Source organism: Callorhinchus milii, unplaced genomic scaffold (genome assembly GCF_018977255.1).
Source record: "Callorhinchus milii isolate IMCB2004 unplaced genomic scaffold, IMCB_Cmil_1.0 Scaffold10, whole genome shotgun sequence".
NCBI classification, from domain to species: Eukaryota; Metazoa; Chordata; class Chondrichthyes; order Chimaeriformes; family Callorhinchidae; genus Callorhinchus; species Callorhinchus milii.
Genome location: NW_024704751.1, coordinates 19,076,213 through 19,096,080, shown reverse-complemented (window position 1 = coordinate 19,096,080; position 19,868 = coordinate 19,076,213). Strand labels below are relative to the sequence as shown.

At 42.1% G+C, this 19,868-nt stretch overlaps 1 protein-coding gene across 1 annotated transcript in view; it reads left to right on the top strand.

The window, feature by feature from the left end:
• Positions 1-19,868, top strand: part of rims3 (regulating synaptic membrane exocytosis 3) — an 82,234-nt gene that overhangs the window by 29,788 nt on the left and 32,578 nt on the right. The window contains exon 3 of the mRNA XM_042338725.1: positions 2,822-3,097. Within this exon, the coding sequence (XP_042194659.1) occupies positions 2,881-3,097 (217 nt within the window). The 5' untranslated portion in view covers positions 2,822-2,880. The remainder of the gene's footprint in view (positions 1-2,821; positions 3,098-19,868) is intronic.

Here is a 19,868-nt window from a genome sequence, read left to right as displayed (position 1 = left end):
TGGAATTCTGTTAAACGAATACTCAATTTGACAGCGAAAGTTATTTAATTATTTAGATGAGGTGTGTTAATGGTTTGGTATTTCTAAATTCTATTGAACAATCCAAACTGTTCAATCGGTATTCAGTTAACTGAATTTCACTGTAGTACTTTCGAGTTGGATGCCGTGAAGCATTTTGAGAATTGTGATAGCATGAGAAGACAGGATAACAAATGCAAGGATTATGATTATGATCAGTTAATAAAATCTCTTGCACAACCTTGGTAAACATTAGATAAAACTTCTTCTCCATTAGTAAATTATTGAACTGAAAGCTGACATTTACAGTGGCCCAACATCCGATGAGAGTCAACATTTGACGTGATCCACCTTTCAGTAATTTGACAGTGATGTTCGCCTGAAGCAGAATTGGAGACATGGTTCTGTGTGTCTTGCTCTGTCAGTGCTGCAGATAATGAAACTGTGTCTCTCTTTGATCCAATTTCCTACTTCATGAAGAATGGGAACGTTGGGAACCAGGTCGTTCAGTCTAACCTAGCGGGAGGGGGGGGCGGTTGGAAATAACCCCCCCCTGACCACACTGTTGGGGTCACTAACCCGATTGTCAAACTATTTCTGCACCAACAAGAACACATCTTGCATTTATATAGCACCCCTTACTCAGGGTAGCATCTCAGAGCGCTTGACCATGGTGGAGCACCATGCTGAGCCAGGGTGAGACGGGAGTTGACTGTGGGCAAGGTCAAAAAGGAAGGTCTTTGGGTGCAACCTGAAGATGGGAAAGTTGGGGCAAGTCGGAGGGATTGGAAGAGATCTGCAATCAAAACTAAATCCAAGACTGGTTCTTCTCAAGTCTTGACTGTTGTGTCCTTCCCTAACCAGTTTGTCTAGCATTGAGTGTTTGGGGATATACAGCGTATTCTGTGCTGTACCAGGTCTGAGAATATCTCCTCTGTACTACTGGGGCTATGATCAGGCTTGTGTCTTACTGGTCAGCACAACCAGGTTTTTGGTGTAAACCCAACAGTGTAGACAAGGCACTGTACAGTGCTGTGGAGGGGAAGGGGGAGAATTGCAGACTCAGCCCAGGACGAAGGGATGAAAACCCGAGAAGAGACAACAACAACAACAAGATTACATTTGTATAGCGCCTTTCATGTCGGGAGGACGTCCCCTAAGAGAGGGAGGTGAAGTGAGGTCCATTGCACAGTGTATACAACTCAGACAACTGACACAGAGCAAACTCTGTATAGAAGAAGCCAATTATGTGTTACGATAGAATGTTAAATTATGGGTATGTTATTCTTACAACTAAACCTATAAATCACTGCTAGGCACTGTATTGAACATTTTATACATACAGATCTATCTCTTAACAGACACAAACAAACAAGAGAGCTTTTGCTAGTGTTTTCTATCAGAGGGAGCTAACACTATGTAATATACGAAGTTGTGTTACAGAGTTTATGTGCAGAGAGACAGCAGTGAGTTATGGAAGGAGCGTTGTTGCTTTATTAGAAAAGGAACTAACACTATATTATGGTCAGGAATGTGTATTGTGCACTTTCTGAGATACAGAGGAAGTTACTGTGTGTTTTACAATGGGCACAATGCAGTTCTAAAGTGCTTTGCCATTGGCCACTCAGATATATGCCTTCCCTAATGAGAAAAGGTGATGTAACCACAGGGATATATCATAAGATCACAAGCTTTGTTTGGACCTTGTGATATAGCCTTTGGCTCATCCAATCTCAACCCACTGTTGCCCTATCATAGCATCAGTGATTTTGACGAGTTCTGCTTTTTAATGAGTCCCAGCGTCCTGGCCTCAACCACCTTTCCTGCTGACGTTTGCAGTCGTTAATTACTCTTAAGCAAAGGAAAACTTCCTGGTATAGGTCCTGAAGTTGCCCTGTGTCCTCTTGTTCTACTGTCTTGTTGCATCCTTATGTATTGCTATAGGTTTACTCTTTCAATCTCATTGTCCATTCATTTAAATCTCTTTGTTTCCTCACCTGCTCGCTGAGAATTCTGGCATCTTGATTGTACTGTTTATTGTGATGTTTACAGAAAGTCCTCCGGGATGCTACCCCACGTGAAGGCCACTACATAAATGCAAATTGTTGTTGTTGTCAAATGGATAAATAGCGACTCGAGAGCACCCTGGTGCAAAGCTGTTATTTTACCTGTTTTATTTTAACAATTGAATAAGAAATTGGTCATCTAGCTTCAAGTTCTGACACCTTAGATTTTTCAACACGTTTTCGACCTTTCTTGTTTCTCTTTCTCTATTTTATTTTGTGCCAATACGGGCCATTTCTTTGAATTTTCCGCCTTTTCTCTTCCCAAACACAGAATTCTTCTCACTCTTCCTCCTTCCTTTTAGCTACCCTGTGTGAAGGGAGCTATGTAAATGCAAGCTTCGCCCACAAAATACAGTCAATTCATTTCACAGTGTATCCTGTGAAGCACTTTGAGAAGTCTTGATGATGTGATAAGATGCAATATCAAATACAAGGATTATTATTATTATTATTAAGTTGTTGTTGTTCCTACTGTTGAAAACAAGACAGTGTCCTTGGCCCCTTGGCCCTTCACCTGGGTTGCTCCTTTGAAGATGTTTTGCCCATAAAATATACAGTCAATTCACTTTACAGTGTATTCTGTGGAGCACTTTGAGACGTCTCAAAGACACGATAAGGCACTATATCAAATGCAAGGATTATAAGATTAATAACCTTCATATTGTTACTAGGAGCGTACACTGAGAGATTTTATACAAACTGTGAACTTTCACCTTCGACTCTTTTCTGTTTAACAGAAAGGCCACAGACCCAAGCCGCAGCGAAGGTAGAACGAGGTCCGCTTCAAGGAGACAAAATGTACAACGGCGGCACGAGTCCAGCGGCCAGGAACGTGGTGCGGAGTTCCAGCATAAGCGGCGAGATGTACGAAATGGAGAAAGCCAACAGCACCCAGAACGATGCCACCGTGCAGACGGGCATCAAGAAGAGGAGGTCCAGCCTCGGTGCCAAAATGGTGGCGATTGTTGGCCTTTCGCAGTGGAGCAAAAGCACAACTCAACTGAACCAGTCAGGTAAGGTGACACCTCAACCAATCTGAGCCCACGGCTGATCTGTACGATCACCTCCTCACCTGTCCATTGCCTTCGAAAACATCCAACTATATATTACTTTAAAGAAACTGATATAAGGTCGCCATATTATTGCACAATGTATCACTGCGTAACCTTATGAGAAGCCATGTTACCCGTTCCATCTTCATCACCCTGCCTACTGTATCAGGAGAACAGTGAAAGGTGGGTTAAGAAACCCTCACACAGTCCACGTGCTCTATTGATCTTTATTAATTTTTTACAATAATAATCGTCAAAGGCACAGTTTCAATCAATGTAGTTAATGAGAAATATGCAAAGACAATTATTAGCAACTTACATGAATAAACATCATATAACACTATCAAAGCACTAAACTGTACAGTGCACAAAAGGGTACTGAACCTGAAAGTTTATTGCAAAGATAATTGTACATTATTGGCTAATTAAAATTCAAGGCGTTATATGAATGTAAATTGTACTGTAACTGAGGGGTGATCTTTCAGACTCTGTACATTTGTAACTCGGTGAAAAGATTTTGTCCAAGTGTCGCTGAAGCGAACCGTGAAAGAGCTTGTAACTCAAGACGGAGCAGATGGTGACCAAGAGCACAGTGGTCAGTTGATATAGTCTGGATCAGCTTCAGCTCGTAGCTTGCACTTTAAGGAGGTGGAGGAGGGTTGTTTCTGTCAAAAATAAAGTGACGTAACACCAGAGCCTCCCTTATTCTGGCTGGACCTGTTCCTCCACTTGCAGACTGTACATCCCCTTGCACCTTTAACCAAAGGCATTGAGAATGTCACTGTTGAAAATCGCCGTCAGCCGCTGGGGTTTGGGGAAGTGCCGGTGTGTGGGGACAGCTCGGCAATGCCACAGGAGTAGTTGGAGGAGAGGAAACCATTCTAATCACCGGGGGTCTGGCAGCCGAGTTGGGTGGTAGAACATCGGCAAAAGTGATTTAGGTTCCCTGAGGAGAGTTGACACCTGCAGGATCATCACCAGGTTTATCATCCAGGAAATTCCGGGGGATATTTATAATGGTTGCACAGATCCAGCACACGGCAGGGTATCGCACGAGTACTGGAACCACAGTACAGTCTTCTAGCGTCCAGGTGACGCCAATCATTTTGAAGGAAAAGTCTTGTCCTGCTCACGAGCGCCAATTATTCTTTTCTTTTGCCTCACGTAAAGGTCACCACATCCATAAATAGGATTTCAGTGCTTTGTTGTTCAAGCATTTTGATCAGGTGCTTTGTATCGAGAGAGAAAGCATTTGCTTTGGTCTTTTCTAGATGGAGTTGTGCAGATCCTCTCTCAGAATAGCGACATTCCATGGGGAATTTTAACTAAGAATCAATTTGTTCCCCGTCTCCTCCAGCCCCCCAACCCCCCAGAATGTCTACCAAACTATGAAGTGGTATCCTGTCTACGTTACACATAGTAGAACTCGTGTAGTGAAACGCTGTTATTAGTAGTAGAGTAATAGCTTGGTTTCTCTACGTTCTTGGTTTCTGATAGAGAATATGTTTCCAGCTGCACAGACAATAAGAGACTGATATTTATGACTGTAAGCAACAGTAGCTGAAATGAAAGAATTTTTGGCTTAAAGCAGTGGTGATCAATCAGTGGCCTGCGGGCCGGAAGTTGTATATGGGGATGTCAAGAAATTGCCGCCACCTTCCACCCCGAACATTCGCACTGCACAATAGTGTAAATCAAGGAATATTTAATCAAGAAAATTTTGTATTTTGATAACGTTTAGCCACCACTGACTTAACAGATTCCCCATTCCTACCCATAGCCCAATCCGCCATGTTGGTTCCTTGACCTGTAGCCAAGATCACCTCTTCCTGCATTAACGCTGGTGTTAAAAGCCTCAGACAAGACAGAACTTAACTAAAAAAATGACACAGCTCTGAGCCCCCACCTGTTGAGTGAGACACCGTTTAAGGATTTTACTCTAATAACGGAGAAATGTTTGTGCCACAAAAAAGAATCACCAATATATATATATATATATAATTTGCCACACATTTTGACCAAACAAAATAATTCTTATATTCCCCCCACCCCCACAATTGCTGCTACTTTTGAATAATTTTATTGATAGAAAATTGCCAGGAATTTTGAGCCACCCATGGGCTGAGATCAAGACTAATCGTGCCATCTATTATTCTCCATATTTTCTGAGGGCTCCAGAACTCCTTGGACTCGACTCCTCAGTCATTCTTTCTTCCTATAATCTACAGCCTGTTCTAAATCCAAGCTTGGCATCACTATGTGGCAGCCTGTTTTATCTCATACTCTTTTCAGCCTCCCTGCCTAGGGGCCGGCACCCTGGGATTTCAAAAACAAAAGTCATTTCCCCTAAGAGGTTGCTGTTTTATTGTGCTCTTGTCGACACTGAATCCTTTCATTTCAGTGGCGCCACTTGCATAGCACTGAGCTCCAGCTCACGTCAGCTGGTAATACTCTTGCCTTTGGGGAAGAGAGATGTGGGTTCCAGCTCCACATCAGGGACTTGGTGCTCGCAGTCTTGGCTGACGCTCTAGCGCAGTTTTGGGAGACTGCTGCATTGCATTATCAGACTTGTCGAATGTTTGTCTGTTTTTCCAGCGTCTTGGCCAACAAGCAGATAAATTGCTTGTTCATTCGCCTCATAGCTGTTTGTGGGATGTTGCTGTACGCCACTGCCTGCCGTGTTCACCTAGAACTAAACAGTCACTACAACAACAACTTGTATTTATATAGTGCCCTTCATGCGGGGTATTGTCCCGGAGAGCTTACTACACTTTCTATACCGCACATTGAGTCGTTTCGATATTACAGGTGCAATGCACATATTATTATAATAATAATAATCCTTGCATTTGATATTGCATCTTATCACGTCATTGAGACGTCTCAAAGGGCTACACCGAATATATTGTAAAGCAGATTCTATGTGTATTTAATGGATGAAACGAGTGTTAATACAAAGTGCATTAGTTTGTCATGTAAAGCAAGGCAGAATTTAACAAGATAGCTTAGGGACTAGGAGGAAAGATCAGGAGATTACCTTCACTGTATTTGTTTAGGTAAGACACTCCTCTCTGGAGATATCTGATTAAAAATGACTTGTGTGATGAAACCAGTAGCTTTTGACTGTGACCTTTGCTTTGGTTGTACATCTGCTGGTAATTATAAAAATTTATAACTTAAAAAATAATTTGGATATATTACATAATCCCATGTAGACCAGTTAGTGCAGGACAAAGTTGTCTTTTTTTAACCTTTATTGCACCTTTTGGTTCCATGCTCACTTTTCACATAGTAGGCTTTCTTTCTTGTTAGTAGTTTTTGAAGGGGCTTCATGGTTCCCTCCAGCCAGTGCCTGGGACAGGCACAGTCAGGGATACAACACTACTAGCACATGATTACCACCCACATGGCCAGAGAAATGCGATCCTATTGTAGGTGCAGCCTTCTACTCATTCCGTGTTACCCTGTAATAATAATAATAATGTGGTTACTTAATCCACGTTTGTTTGTGGGACACTGCTGTGCGCAATTGGCTGCCGCATTTCGTCTACAAAACACAGTCACTACACTTTACAGTGCATCCTGTGAAGCGCTTTGAGATGTCTCAAAGATGTGATAAGGCGCTATATCAAATGCAAAGATTAATGTTATTATTATCATCGTCTGAGTGTGGCTTCACCTAACACTTCACTGCATTGGTAAACATGCCATCCTTTGGATGAGATGTTAAACTGAGGTCCTGTCTGCCTGTGGCGGTGGATATTAAAGATCCATGGCGCTATTGGAAAAGGGAATGGTGTTTCTCCTAGTGGTCAACAATCCTTGAGATAAGTTGATTATTCACTTCCTGGCTGGTTGTGTGATCTTGCTCTGTACAAGCTGACATGACAACTTTGAGATATTTTGACATTTTTGATATTTTCGTAGGCATTCAAATGTGAAGATTATAAGTTTACATATTTACTTTTCAAATTCCAATAGATTTGTAAGATCAGCCAGGGCTCTTGCTCTCAATCATTTTCTAGAACTATCCCGCCCCACCCAAACCGCCCCCCTCCCCCCACAAAAACTTTCCCCAGCAATCTTGAGTGTCCGTACTCACACATTATAGAACCATGGAAATCTAGAAGAAGAATATTTGATCCCATATATTAGTGACTCCACTAATTTTCCTAAGGTATATGACAGACACGAGCAGAATGGATAGTAAACAACTACTTTCCACCTCTAGACACACTTAGCAAAATAGCTAAACACTAAGAAGCCTCTGAACATAAGTTGACCCCATATCTATGGCCACTCTGTGGTTCTGGTCATCAAATGGTCTCCCTCATTTCAGAGATCTCTATCTCTGACAAAGAACATAAGAATTGCTGGACGAATGAAGACCAACATCCATCCAGTTTACTTTCCATCATCTTGGCAGTCGCATGCTCATGTCCCAAACTATACACTGTAACCCAAGATATTATTTCCTAAAAGAAATCTATCTAATTTGCTTTCGTTTTGAAAGCCATCTTGGACCAGGTCTTGCTCTCCCTTCTCCCCTCCCTGCCATGCCAGCCTGCCACCAACAGATGGCAATTCACACCTTCTTGTTAATTAAAACCCACCGTGATTCTATATACCTTTGATCTTTACAGTCAGAAAGGCTTTGAATATATTCTGTTTGAACCACTACCCTTTTTAGCCAGCTGGCTGTATAATTTTATACAAAGGCACTTTTAAAAATAGCACACTTCTCCCAATAGCGTGACAATTGCCTACTGCTTCCAAGTATTTCTTTAATTTAAACTAGCTAACGTGTTATTAATTCCTTAAAGCCTTACCCAACTTCAAATATCACCCGTACAGAACTTTTATCTTTCTAAAAACCAAAGTAAATGCTACATCCTCTAGCTAAGGCCTGCTGAAACATCTCAAAGCACTTCTCAGAGGTTTTACTTTACAGTGTAGTGACTGTGCATATTTGCTAATTTTCACATGAGGGCTATGGCCATTACTGTAATTTTCAAAAGGCTTTCGATAAAGTTCCATATGTGAGACTTTTGAAGTTGGGTTCATCTCAATGGAATTAATGTGATTGACCTAAACCTTGTAATCTGAGGGTTTCTCTGTGATTATTGGATTGGCTCCTGTGTGAATACTGATAGGCTAGGACTTCCCTTTATACACTGTCTATTCCAGTTGAAAAGTGTTATACCACCTAAATTCAGTCACCCTGGCTCAGTTAGAACCATTCTTGCATGCAAGCCAGAAGTTAGTGATCTTAAGCCTAATGTGAGAACTTTCACCCAATGTGAGAACATTGGCTGACCTGCACTGCAATTCTGGAGGTGTGCTGCGTTGTCAGAGGTGCCATCCTTCAGGGGACATGTTAAACTCATCTGTCCATTCAGGTGGGTGTTAAAGATACCATGGCTCCACAGAGAAGTTTCTTCCAGTTATCCTGGTCAACAATCTTCCAGATAAAATTACTAATTTCTTGGCTGTTTGTGAGTCAGCTGAAGCTCACTGGTGCAAGGAAAGTTGTAATGTTTACCTGGCTGATGGTCAGGCCATCAGTAATAATACTACTACTAATAAAATAATAATAAGCTTTGCATTTGAGATAGTGTCTAATCACATCTTCGGAACATCTCAAAGTGCTTCACAGAGTTTTTAAAGTGTAGTGACTGGGCATATTTGCTAATTATCACATGAACTTCGACAAGTTTCCCCCACACAAGGGCAGTCTAAAACGTACCACATTCCCTGTTTGCTCTCAGGTGGTGCGAGCAGGCATCACACCCCTCTCAGAAGAGGGGACTCCTTTGTAAAGTTTGTTGAGGAAAAGGAGCGATTTGCACATCTGAAGCATTGCTGTCTAAGTCAGTGATTCGAGTTTTATGATTCCCCATTCGCAGAGACACATTTTTTCAGTGACTTGACTGTGGGTTAATAAACATTTACACGGCATACTGTGAACAGTCTTCCTCTCCCCATCCCACCCTGCCACCCCCTCCTCTTTCAAAGCAGAATCTCCAGGACTGTCAGGCAGGAATAGATATGGAAATGAATTGACTACTTATCTCGGTGAGATGCAATGTTATCTCAGTGAGATGCAATGTTTTTATTTAACATGGTGTGGTTCCCTGGGACTAACTGTCAATTTAAAAAGCAGAGCTTTCTTTAAATTGCTAGTTTACTTTCTGCACCAGCACACTTTCTGTTACCAGTGAACTCTGTGCTCGTCAAAGCGAGGATATTGGTGGTGGCACAATGGAATGCTTGACTGTGTGTTTGGTCACCTTCCCTCCTCCACACCACCTTGCTCTCCATCCTTCTGATCCCAAACTGCAGCTTGGGTGCAAGCCCCTCATTGTCCAGCGTCTTGGGACGTCCTACCCACATGAAAGGCGCTATGTTAATGCAATTTGTTTTTGTTGTTATTTTACCCTTGAGGCAACTACAATCCAGCACTCCCAGGTCAGGCATTGCACAGTTTAAAGACAGAGTAAAGCTCCCTCTACACTGTTCATCCACACTCCCAGATCAGCTTCAGGACAGAGTAAAGCTCCTTCTGCATACTTCTTTGTAATATGCTGACCCTTCTGCTATCTGAATTTGGAGTTACAGAAGCGTTGATGCTGATAGATTCCTTGTGTTATGTTTTGTAAGCCATATTTACCTACAAAATACGCGGTCACTACATGTTACAGTAAATCCTGAGAATGAGCTGTGAGATGTCATCCTGACATGAAAGGTGCCAGAGGAAACATAAGGTTTAGTTTTATTTATTCAAAGGAGGAATCAGAGGTCTAGCAAACGGTAAGATAAAGGCAGGACTTATTTCTTTGTAAATCCATCAAACAATGCATCAATCAAGATGAGACTCGTACACCCATGGAAAGGGCATTATATAAATGCAAGTTGTTGTTGATACATCATCAAAAAGTACAGGATGCCTTATTTTTTCATCTCTGCTCACCTTGACTCAGTGATCGTATCGGTAACTGGGCAGTGATCAGAAGAGGAGCCCTGTCCTGTCTGACAGTGTGTTTACTCGCTGCCATTAACTACACTCCAGTGCAGTATTGGGGGAGCGCTGTATTGTCAGAGGTGCCATTTTTCCGATGAGATGTTAAACCAAGGTCCTTTGTGTCTGTTCAGATGGAAGTTAAAGATCCCATGGCCCTATTTGAGAAGAAAATGAAGTTTCTCCTGGTATCTCAGCTAATAACCCCTCCAGATAAAATGAAGCATTGGGACATTGCTGTGTATGCTCAAATTGGCCTTCACCTTTGCCTACAAATCCTGTGAAGTGCTTTGAAACATCTTGATGTGATAAGGCATTTTATCAAATGGAAGGATTATTATTATTATAATTCATTAAAGGCTAGAAATTGAACTCCCATCCCTCCTCTGTAGTGAAAGATCTTCTATTTTTATAGCACCTTCCTTATCAAGTTGAAATGACTCAACTTCAAACAAGCAATTACTGTTTAGTAGTGGTTGTTTTTCTGGGTTAAATATAATAATAATAATCTTTGCATTCGATTTAGCGCCTTATCACATCTTCGAGACATCTAAAAGCATTTCACAGAATATAATGTAAAGTGAATATTGCAACCATTTGTGCCAGAAACAGCCATGAAGTGAGTGACCAGTTAATCTGTTAACATTGTTGGCAAGAAACTCACTGCTCTTTTCAATTGGCATCAAGGATTGGCATGTACAAGCTGCAGATCATCCAAAACACTGCAGCTCGTGTACTCTCACGCACCAGGTTCCGTGACCCCATCGCTCCCACCCTCGCCCGACTCCACCGGCTCCCCATCCCCCAGAGAATCAAGTTCAAAATCATCGTCCTCACCTTTAAGGCCATCCATAACCTTGCCCCCTCCTACCTCTCTGACCTGCTGACTCCCTACCAACCTGCCCGCTCCCTCCGTTCATTGGGCTCCAGCCTGCTCCATGTCTCCCGCCCAACCATCGGTGGCCGGGCTTTCAGCCTCTCTGCCCCAACACTCTGGAACTCTATCCCACGGTCCCTTCGCCTCACTTCCTCCCTCGCCTCCTTCACAGCCGGTCTCAAGACCCTTCTCTTCGATTGTGCCTTTGGTCTCCCTCCCACCTCTCTGCCTTCCTCCACCCCTACACCCCCCTCTCCCCCACGCTCGGGCCCCGACACCTGATTGTTCAGTGCTTTGGGACGTCCTCCCGACGTGAAAGGCACTCTATAAATTTAATTTTGTTGTTGTTGTTGTACTTGCCAATCCACCCAGAACCTTGGCTGGTCCTCCTGACGTGAAAGGTGCTCTATAAATGCAATCTTGTTGTTGTTGTGGTGGAGTGTCAGCCAGGAGTTTGCAATCCTGGCAAGGGACTTGAACCCACAATGTTTGGACTTAGGGGATAGAGTGTTACCAACAAAGCCAGGCTGACAGATATTCATCAAGAGTTAGTCACAATAAGGTCTGTGGCTTTAGCTGGTGAAACTCCATCAATACCCAAGTACACACTCTGGAGCCCCCAAGCCTTGGCTCTTGCCAACCTGCGCCTAATATTCTCCAGAATTAAGTGAGCAGAGTGCATCCCTCCAGGGAGAGAGTGCACATTCCATTCCAGACAGAGTTGTGTAGGCGGTATACATATGCGGAACTCTTTTGTGGATACTCTTAAGCATGGTGATGGGTTTCTGCAGGTGTCAGACACACGGCTGATCAAAGAAAATTCAAAAATGGAATGTACAGAACATAAATCAGAGGTTTGAACTACTGAAAAGGAGAGAGGCAGATGGCAAGGTGGTGTTTTCTCACTGCTGTTTGCTCTCTTATTTTATTAAAAATAATCATCCTTCCAGCTTGCTGAAATCTCATTATACTGAAGACTTTATTAGCAGATATCAAGGGATCCCTTCAGAACTATATTAAGTTTGTGTTATGCATCTCAGGCAGGGAAATAAGCATTTTGAGACGCTACCCTGCATGGAGGGCTCTATATAAGTGCAAGTTGTTGTTGTTGGAAATGCAGTCCTTGTGAACAGAGACGTTCAGATCAGGCGCATTTTAATAGGTGAAAAATAAGAATTTTCCATGATTTCTGCTCAATCCTAAATTTAAAGTCAATATATAATCCTTGCATTTGATACAATACAATATGCCAATTGCACACAGAATGCCTCACAAACAGTCGTGGTTTGAGTGACCAATTTTTTTTGAGGGATTAATGCTCTCAAATAGCGATTCGCCAATTGACTAACAACCAACTAACAACAATTGCTAGGTAAACAGAGGCATGATATGTATATTTATATATATATATCTAGTTCATCATAGGATGAAAGTGGATGGGTCAAGGACCTTCTTCATCCAGATCCATCTTGTAATCAAGGACTTGATAAACGAAACCTGGATTGCACTGTGTGTAAATATAAACTTATGAAATCTACTTACCAGATACATGAGTTAGGCAAAATGTGTTTTGTTTAGAATAAAATCCATTTATCTTAAGATATAAAAGGTTCAAAGCAAGATATAAAATAACATGCGCCCTGATGCAACATAATCTGATATATCTCCTTATAGAATGTATCCGCAGGCCTGATAAACAGGCCAAGCAGTTGCAAGAAAGGTTCTGAATGGAGTAAAACTCTGCGTTGACAAAGCCCCAATTTACGAGTTTCTGTAGCACAATCAAAGAATCCAGCATTCGGTGACTCAGACAAAACCGGAGCATATTTAAGGAACTATCTTACTCAAAAGTGAACCAACCTTTAAAATATTTTGTGGATGCAATTTAGCAAAAGGTTGATCTTCGCTAACTGGGCTGGCGTTAGTCAGGGCAAGACATTGGGAATGATTTGGTAGCGCTTGCTATCGGCTTCAAGCAGCCTTTCACAGAGGTTTCAATCTCGGGGAAGAGAGGGTTAGTGAACCATTCATCTTTGCAACACATGGTAGGTACTCATTTAGTTACAGCTTTTCAGGATGTTTCCAATGTGGAATTTAGATGTTGTTGGAGTTTAGCTGTGATTTCAGCTGTGCAAAACTTTACAAGTTTGATATCTAGACTTCTGCATCAATGCTACTGTCTCACAGAGCAACCCTGCACCACAGGGATCAATGACTTTCCCCATGAATATGTAGGCAAGCTGGCGATCTCCCCATTTCTGGTACTTGGAGAATTCCCTAAATCATTCACACCACCAAGAACACTGCGGGGCTCACCTGGGGTTCACTGGACGCAACCTGTGTTTTTACTCTTGGGAATTAACTTTCAAACCCTCGAACATTCACCTTTTATTAACAGAGTGTCTTATCCTTGCTGCAAGCTTTGGTGAATAAAGAGTAACTGAGCACCTCCAATGACTCAGTTTGTAAGGTCACTGTCCAGTGTGAGCTATATTGACTGGGAATGTCCCAGGTTTGAATCTTGGGCTGTGCTGCATGAACTCAGCACAGCCAAAGCCAGAATAGAGTGACTACAATTGGTCTCAGGACTCTTGGGTTAGACGGGACATGATGGAACAACCTTCAGATGCTCACCACCTCGACTCTAACATGAGGAACGGTCACTTGGGTAAAGGATAATAATAATAATCCTTGTATTTGATATAGTGCTTTTCACATCTTCTAGATGTCTCAAAGCGCTTCACAGAATATACTGTAAAGTGAATTGACTGTATATGAGGGCAAAATGCAGCAGCCAATTCCACACAGTAGTGTCCCACAAACAGTCGTGGATTGAAGTGACCAATTTTTTTTTTTTGTATCTTGAGGGATTATTATCAGGTGCGTGGAATAAGGAAACTTGCCCAAGGTTTCGCCCTCTGCCAGGAATCAAACCCGGGTCTCTCGCTTGCAATCGAGTGCTCTAACCACTGAGCTAGAGGACTCCATATATGCACACCTGGAATGTAGGGCTTGATATTTTAATATATAAAACATTTGTGGACCGTCCTATCTGAAAGATCATTCTTTAGTGTATGCATCAGTTTTCGAAGCTGGCATGGACTGATCACTTCACATTGACAAGCAGCTTACTCTGAACTGATTGTGAAGCAAACCATTGAGACCGCAGTGCTTTTATGCTTCCCAGGATTTGAAGTCAGCACAGACAAGACAGTTCGGACGGTAGATGCTCATTATTTATTTTGGTTAAAGGAATCCATTTATCCAGGATCTTATTTATTTCATGCAAAATGAAAGTGGGTGGAAAAAAAAGGAGAAAGAAAGGAATAAGAGATAAAAGGTAATTATTGCGGAGGAAAAATACTTTAAGTACTCGAAGAAATGATAAATAAAATGTTAAATACTGCAGATGCTGGAAATCTGAAACAAAAACAGAGAGAGCTGGGAACACTCAGCAGGTCAGGCAGATCTGTTCCAGATAGCTCAGAAATCAGAGGCTATGGGATACACTTTATTTCTCTTCATCAGTATAAAACCTTGTTCTCCCTATAGTCACTCACTATATGAAGGTGCATTGTGGAAACATACCCCCAGCACTGGGCAGTGCTTTCAGGAGAAGAGGCAATGACGTTGGATAAGAAAACGAATAAAGAACAACAACAAATTAAAAAGTATAACGCCTTTCAGGTCGGGAGGAATCCCAAGGCCCTGGACAGTCAAGGATTTGGACCCGAGCTGGGGGTTGGGATCAGGGGGTTGCAGGGCGGGGAGGGGAGGCGCAGTTGAGGAAGAGGGTCTTGAGAGTTGTCTTGAAGGAGGCTAGTGTGGGAGCGATGCATGGGCACTGTGGGATGGAATTATTATCATTATTTTATGATAATGATTATTCAGAAAGGGTTTAACAACATACCTGGTCAACAAAATATCAACCATCTGCAAAAAGTAGCTATTTTAGGAAGTTCAAACATACTTAGAAAAGTAACTTCCATTCATATGTAGCTTGGCAATGTTATTGGTCTGGCTGACACAACACTGAAAACTACTTGGAAAATACCTCTACGGAGTGATTTAAACTGCAACAACACAATAATAATAATCTGTAATTTGATATAGCGCCTTTCACTTCAGGAGGACATCTCAAATTACTTCACAAGATACACTGTAAAGTGGAGTGACTGCATATTTTGAGGGTGAAGGAGTGACTAATACAAATAGAAATTTGAATGGATGTAGTCAGTTCAGTTATTTATAACAGATATATTTGTTTGATTCTGTGCCCGATCACATCAAAATGCCTCAAAGAGCTTCACATGATGACTTGCTTTGATCACGATTATGCAGGCAAATGTGGCAGCTTTTCTGTGCATGGCAGCAACATCACACAAACAGCGTGAGATGTATGTATAATTAATTTGGGTTGCTTTTCTAAATTTTGGAACTGTTGTCACATTATAAGGTGCCCTACCTCTGGGGCCTCCACCCCAGCCTCTCCCTCCCCTCAGTAGCCGTTACATGTTGCCCAACCAACTACCCAACCATCAGCATCCTGAAGCCTCTGTCTCGCCTCCTCCCTTCCTTCTTTAAAGTTCACCTTAAGACTTTCCTTTTCAACATGGGCTCCTTTCCTTCCTTTCACTTTCTCAGCTCCCCCACCCACCCAGCTCTCAGTTAGCCCTGTGAAGAGCTTTGGGAGGTACTCCCGACATGAAAGGAACAAAACAACAACGGCGAACAACAACGGCAACAATTGCAAATATACTGCTGGTTAGTGGAATGGCTCAAGAGCTGACTCCAACTTCAGAGGAACTGGTTCTGCTCCAGTAGGGAGTCATTCCTTTCAATAATCCAGTGGCAAGACCCATTTAATGACTAATTACATCCACTGACTACTATTAGCACTGCCTCAAGGACCAATTTGAAGTCAGATCAGGAGATTGTATGGTATGGGTGTGGATGTGAATCTGGATAACCCATTGTCTCATGGCTCGCCCATAGTTGTCCTGAATTCTTTTTCACTTTCTTGCATATGTAAACTCATACTTGTGGCATAACAGTATAATGTTAGCTGGTTCTCCCAACTATGTGTCCAATTGGCTCAGTGGTAGCGCTCTTGCCTCTGAGTCAGAAGGTTGTGGGTTCAAGCCCCACGTTGGGACTCACATAGTCCTAGCTGACACTCCAGTGCAGTGCTGGGGGGTGTTGCAGTGTTGGTGGCGCCTTCCTTCAGATGAGACATTTAAACTGAGGTCCCGTCTGCCTGTTCAGGTAGACGTTAAAGATCCCATGGCACTAATCGAAAAGAGAAGGGAGTTTCTCCTGGTGTCTTGGCCAACAATCCCCCAATAAAATTGTTCACTCACTCCCTGGCTGTTTGTGGGACATTGCTGTGCACAAATGGCTGCTGTATTTCACTCACAAAATACACAGTCACTGAACTTTACAGTATATCCTGTAAAGCTCTTTGAAACATATCGATGAAGTGAAAGGCGTTCTATCCAATGCAAGGATTATTATTATAACAGGAAGTATTGGGAGCACATCCAGTGAGGCTCTGGCATGCACTAGCTGAACAGTAACAGTAACTTCAGAGTCCAACAACAATTTTACTTTCCCTTAACATTTAGCTTTTAGGAATCAGCCGCATAGGAGTCAGACAGTGTTGTGGAAGACCAGCAATGACATGATTCCAAATCGCTCACTAAAAAAGATAATCCTTCAGGAATGTAAAACCCTGTTTGAATTGGTGCAAGCCGCGTATTAATAGATCAAAAAGTGTCACGGTCTTTCGTTCCTCACTGAGGATACAGAAGGAGAATGAAATCTCCTGAGTTCAGCATAGCCTTGAAGCACTGGATGCAAAGAATCATTAGAAAAATGGGCCACTTGCTCAGATTCTATGATTCAGCCATTTATACGTGTCACAAAGACCCTGCAAGTTAAGAACATGAGTAACTTGATAGAATCGAGTGCTGGCTTAATTTAGCAACGAATCAGCAGACTTGGCATAATAACACAATCCAAGTTCACTGAGCCGGTTCTGACGGAGCAAAAACTAAAGGCTAAAACAGAGGAATAACCCTTTATTCAACACAGTGGAATTTAATGCTTACATTTGGGGAGTGTCAGCCTGGCTCAGTTGATAGCGTTCACATTGCTGGGCTCGGAGATTGTGAGCTTCAAGTCTTTGAGACGTCTCGAAGCGCTTCACCGAATATACTGTGAAGTGTAATGACTGTACATTTTGTGGGCAATACACGGCAGCCCATTGCACACAGCAGTGTCCCACAAACAGTCGTGCATTGAGTGACCAAATTATTATTATTTTAAGGGAGGGATTATTACCCCTGGAGAGGCGATCCGCCAATCGACTAACAACCGGGTTCCTACTTACTGCTGGTAAACAGAGGAGTGTGGGGTAAGGAAACTTGCCCAACGTTTCACCCTCGTGCTATCATCATTTGGTTGAGATGTTAAATCATGGACCACTTGCCAATTGCAGGTGGTTGTTAAATATCCTTCCCCTTTGGGAAAGAGAAGGTAGATTCTCTGGGTTTCCTGGTCAAAGATCCCACAGATAAATTGGTCACTGACTTCATTGCTGTTTCTCAAACCCACAGTGCACAATTGCCTCAAATACCCAGTCACTACACTAGCCAGCAATTACTTGTGATGTAATTTGAGACATAGCTTGGTTTTATATTATGATAATGTTATACTATCAAGCGCTCCGAGACCCTACCACCTGAGAAGGGCACTATATAAATGCAAGTTGTATTATTATTACCTAGGGCAGGTGTGGAGTATGCATCCACGCAGCACATTTATAGATGGTAGCAGTTGTTTTTTTCAGCTGATACAGGTTAATTTGTGAAGCCATAAAAAATAAGATTCAGCTTTTTATTTGTGTTGAAAAATATCTGGTAACCCCACAAAACTGCTAATTGGACTACATTAAGTGCATGGTAGCTCACTCACAGAATCCTCTAGTCTAGTTGATGTTTAACGCCTGAGCTAATTTATTGGTTCTTACAGTCCCGTAAACATGGCTGGAAGCTCAATTACAATGCCAGACATGTTGGTTTGGAAAGCAAATACGGTTGTGATTTATTGTTACGTTAACATGTCGCCAATAAATCACTTTCTTTTCCATTACAATATTTGTGGAGTCCTGTAGTGCATTGGTTAGAGCACTCACCTCACATGGGGGAGGACCCGGTTTTGATTCCAGGGCAGGGTGAAGCTTCCTTAATCCACATGCATCTGTATAAGAACATAAGAACATAAGAATTAGGAGTAGGCCATTCGCCCCCTCGAGCCTGCCCCGCCATTTGATAAGATCATGGCTGATCTTCAGACCTAACTCTAATTACTTCCCCTATCCCCATATCCCCTAATCCCTCTATTTTTTAAAAATGTGTCAGTCTCAGCCTTGAAGATGTTCAAGGACTGAGGATCTACAGCCTTCTGGGCCTTTGAATAACAGTAAGTAGCTTTCTAGGGATAATTATCCCTTCAAATTTTTTTAAAAAAATAATAATTTGATCACTCAATCCACGACTGTTTTGTGGAACATTGCAGTGTGCATTTGGCTTCCGCGGTTCACCCGCAAAATGTACAGTCAATTCACTTTACAGTATATACTTTGAAGTACTTTGAAACATCTTGAAGATGTGATACGGCACTATATCAAATGCAAGGATTATTATTATTTATTATTATTATTATTTATTATTAAATACTAAAGAACTGAATGTATATCTCATTTCAGGGACAATTGCCCTCACAATTAGGCCATTACATTTGCTATATTTACCGATGTCTTCTCCTCCTTTCTTGTCAATATCTGTTGCCTGGAGAAGTGGCCATTTCTTTACCAGGAAGGAGATGCAGAAATGTATCAGATTTACAAGTTTGTTGTCCTCTTTTGCCAACAGTGTGAGGAGTGACATTGCTTGTACTTAAACACGTGATAGTCTATGGAGACCTCGTTCCTTGGATACAATTTTTAGCTCGTTACTGCTCAAAAAGTTATATGTATTGATATAGTAAACAGCAACATGCATTTATATAGATAGCATCCTTCACACCGAGTAGTGTCTCGTATCAATTCCTAAACTACAAAAAACTGACAACATTTAAAAATGTTCAGGATAATGAAATCATAAAAATCCTTGCCTTTGATTTAGTATCTTTAACCTCGGGAGGATGCTTCAAAGTGCTTCACAGGATGTATAGTGACTGTGTATTCTGTAGGTGACCCGGCAGCCAATTTGCACCCAGCAATGTCCCACAAACACCATGAAGCGAATGTCTCATTTTTTTCTGTGGGTTGTTGGTTAAGGACACCAGGAGAAATCGTCTTGTCTCACTGAGTAGTGCATTGGTATCTTTACTGTCCACTTGAACAGGCAGATGGCACTTCAGTTTAGCCTCTTATCTGTATCGCATCCCCAATACTGTATTGTAATGTCAGCCTAGACTATGTAAATGTGGGGCTTGAACCCATGGTATTGACTCAGACTTGTTGAGATCAAAATTCATCGCTCCATCTCTTAATCATTACCAGTACCTTGCTATGTACGATTCCAAGCCTCACTAACCTCTCGGTTCATGTCTCTTCTCCTTCACACTGGCATTGGTTCCTCGTGTAGGCTTCTCAACAGGGACAATAATAATGATCTTCACTGTGAATTTTGGCTTTCATTCAGTGAATAAATCAGATGTAAACCAGGATTCAGAGGAAGCTACAGCTAATAGGTGAGAGTCCTGTGGATGTCACTTCAGCTTCATTGCTTCACAATGTGGTAATAATTTACCGCAGGTATTGAGCAGCCTCG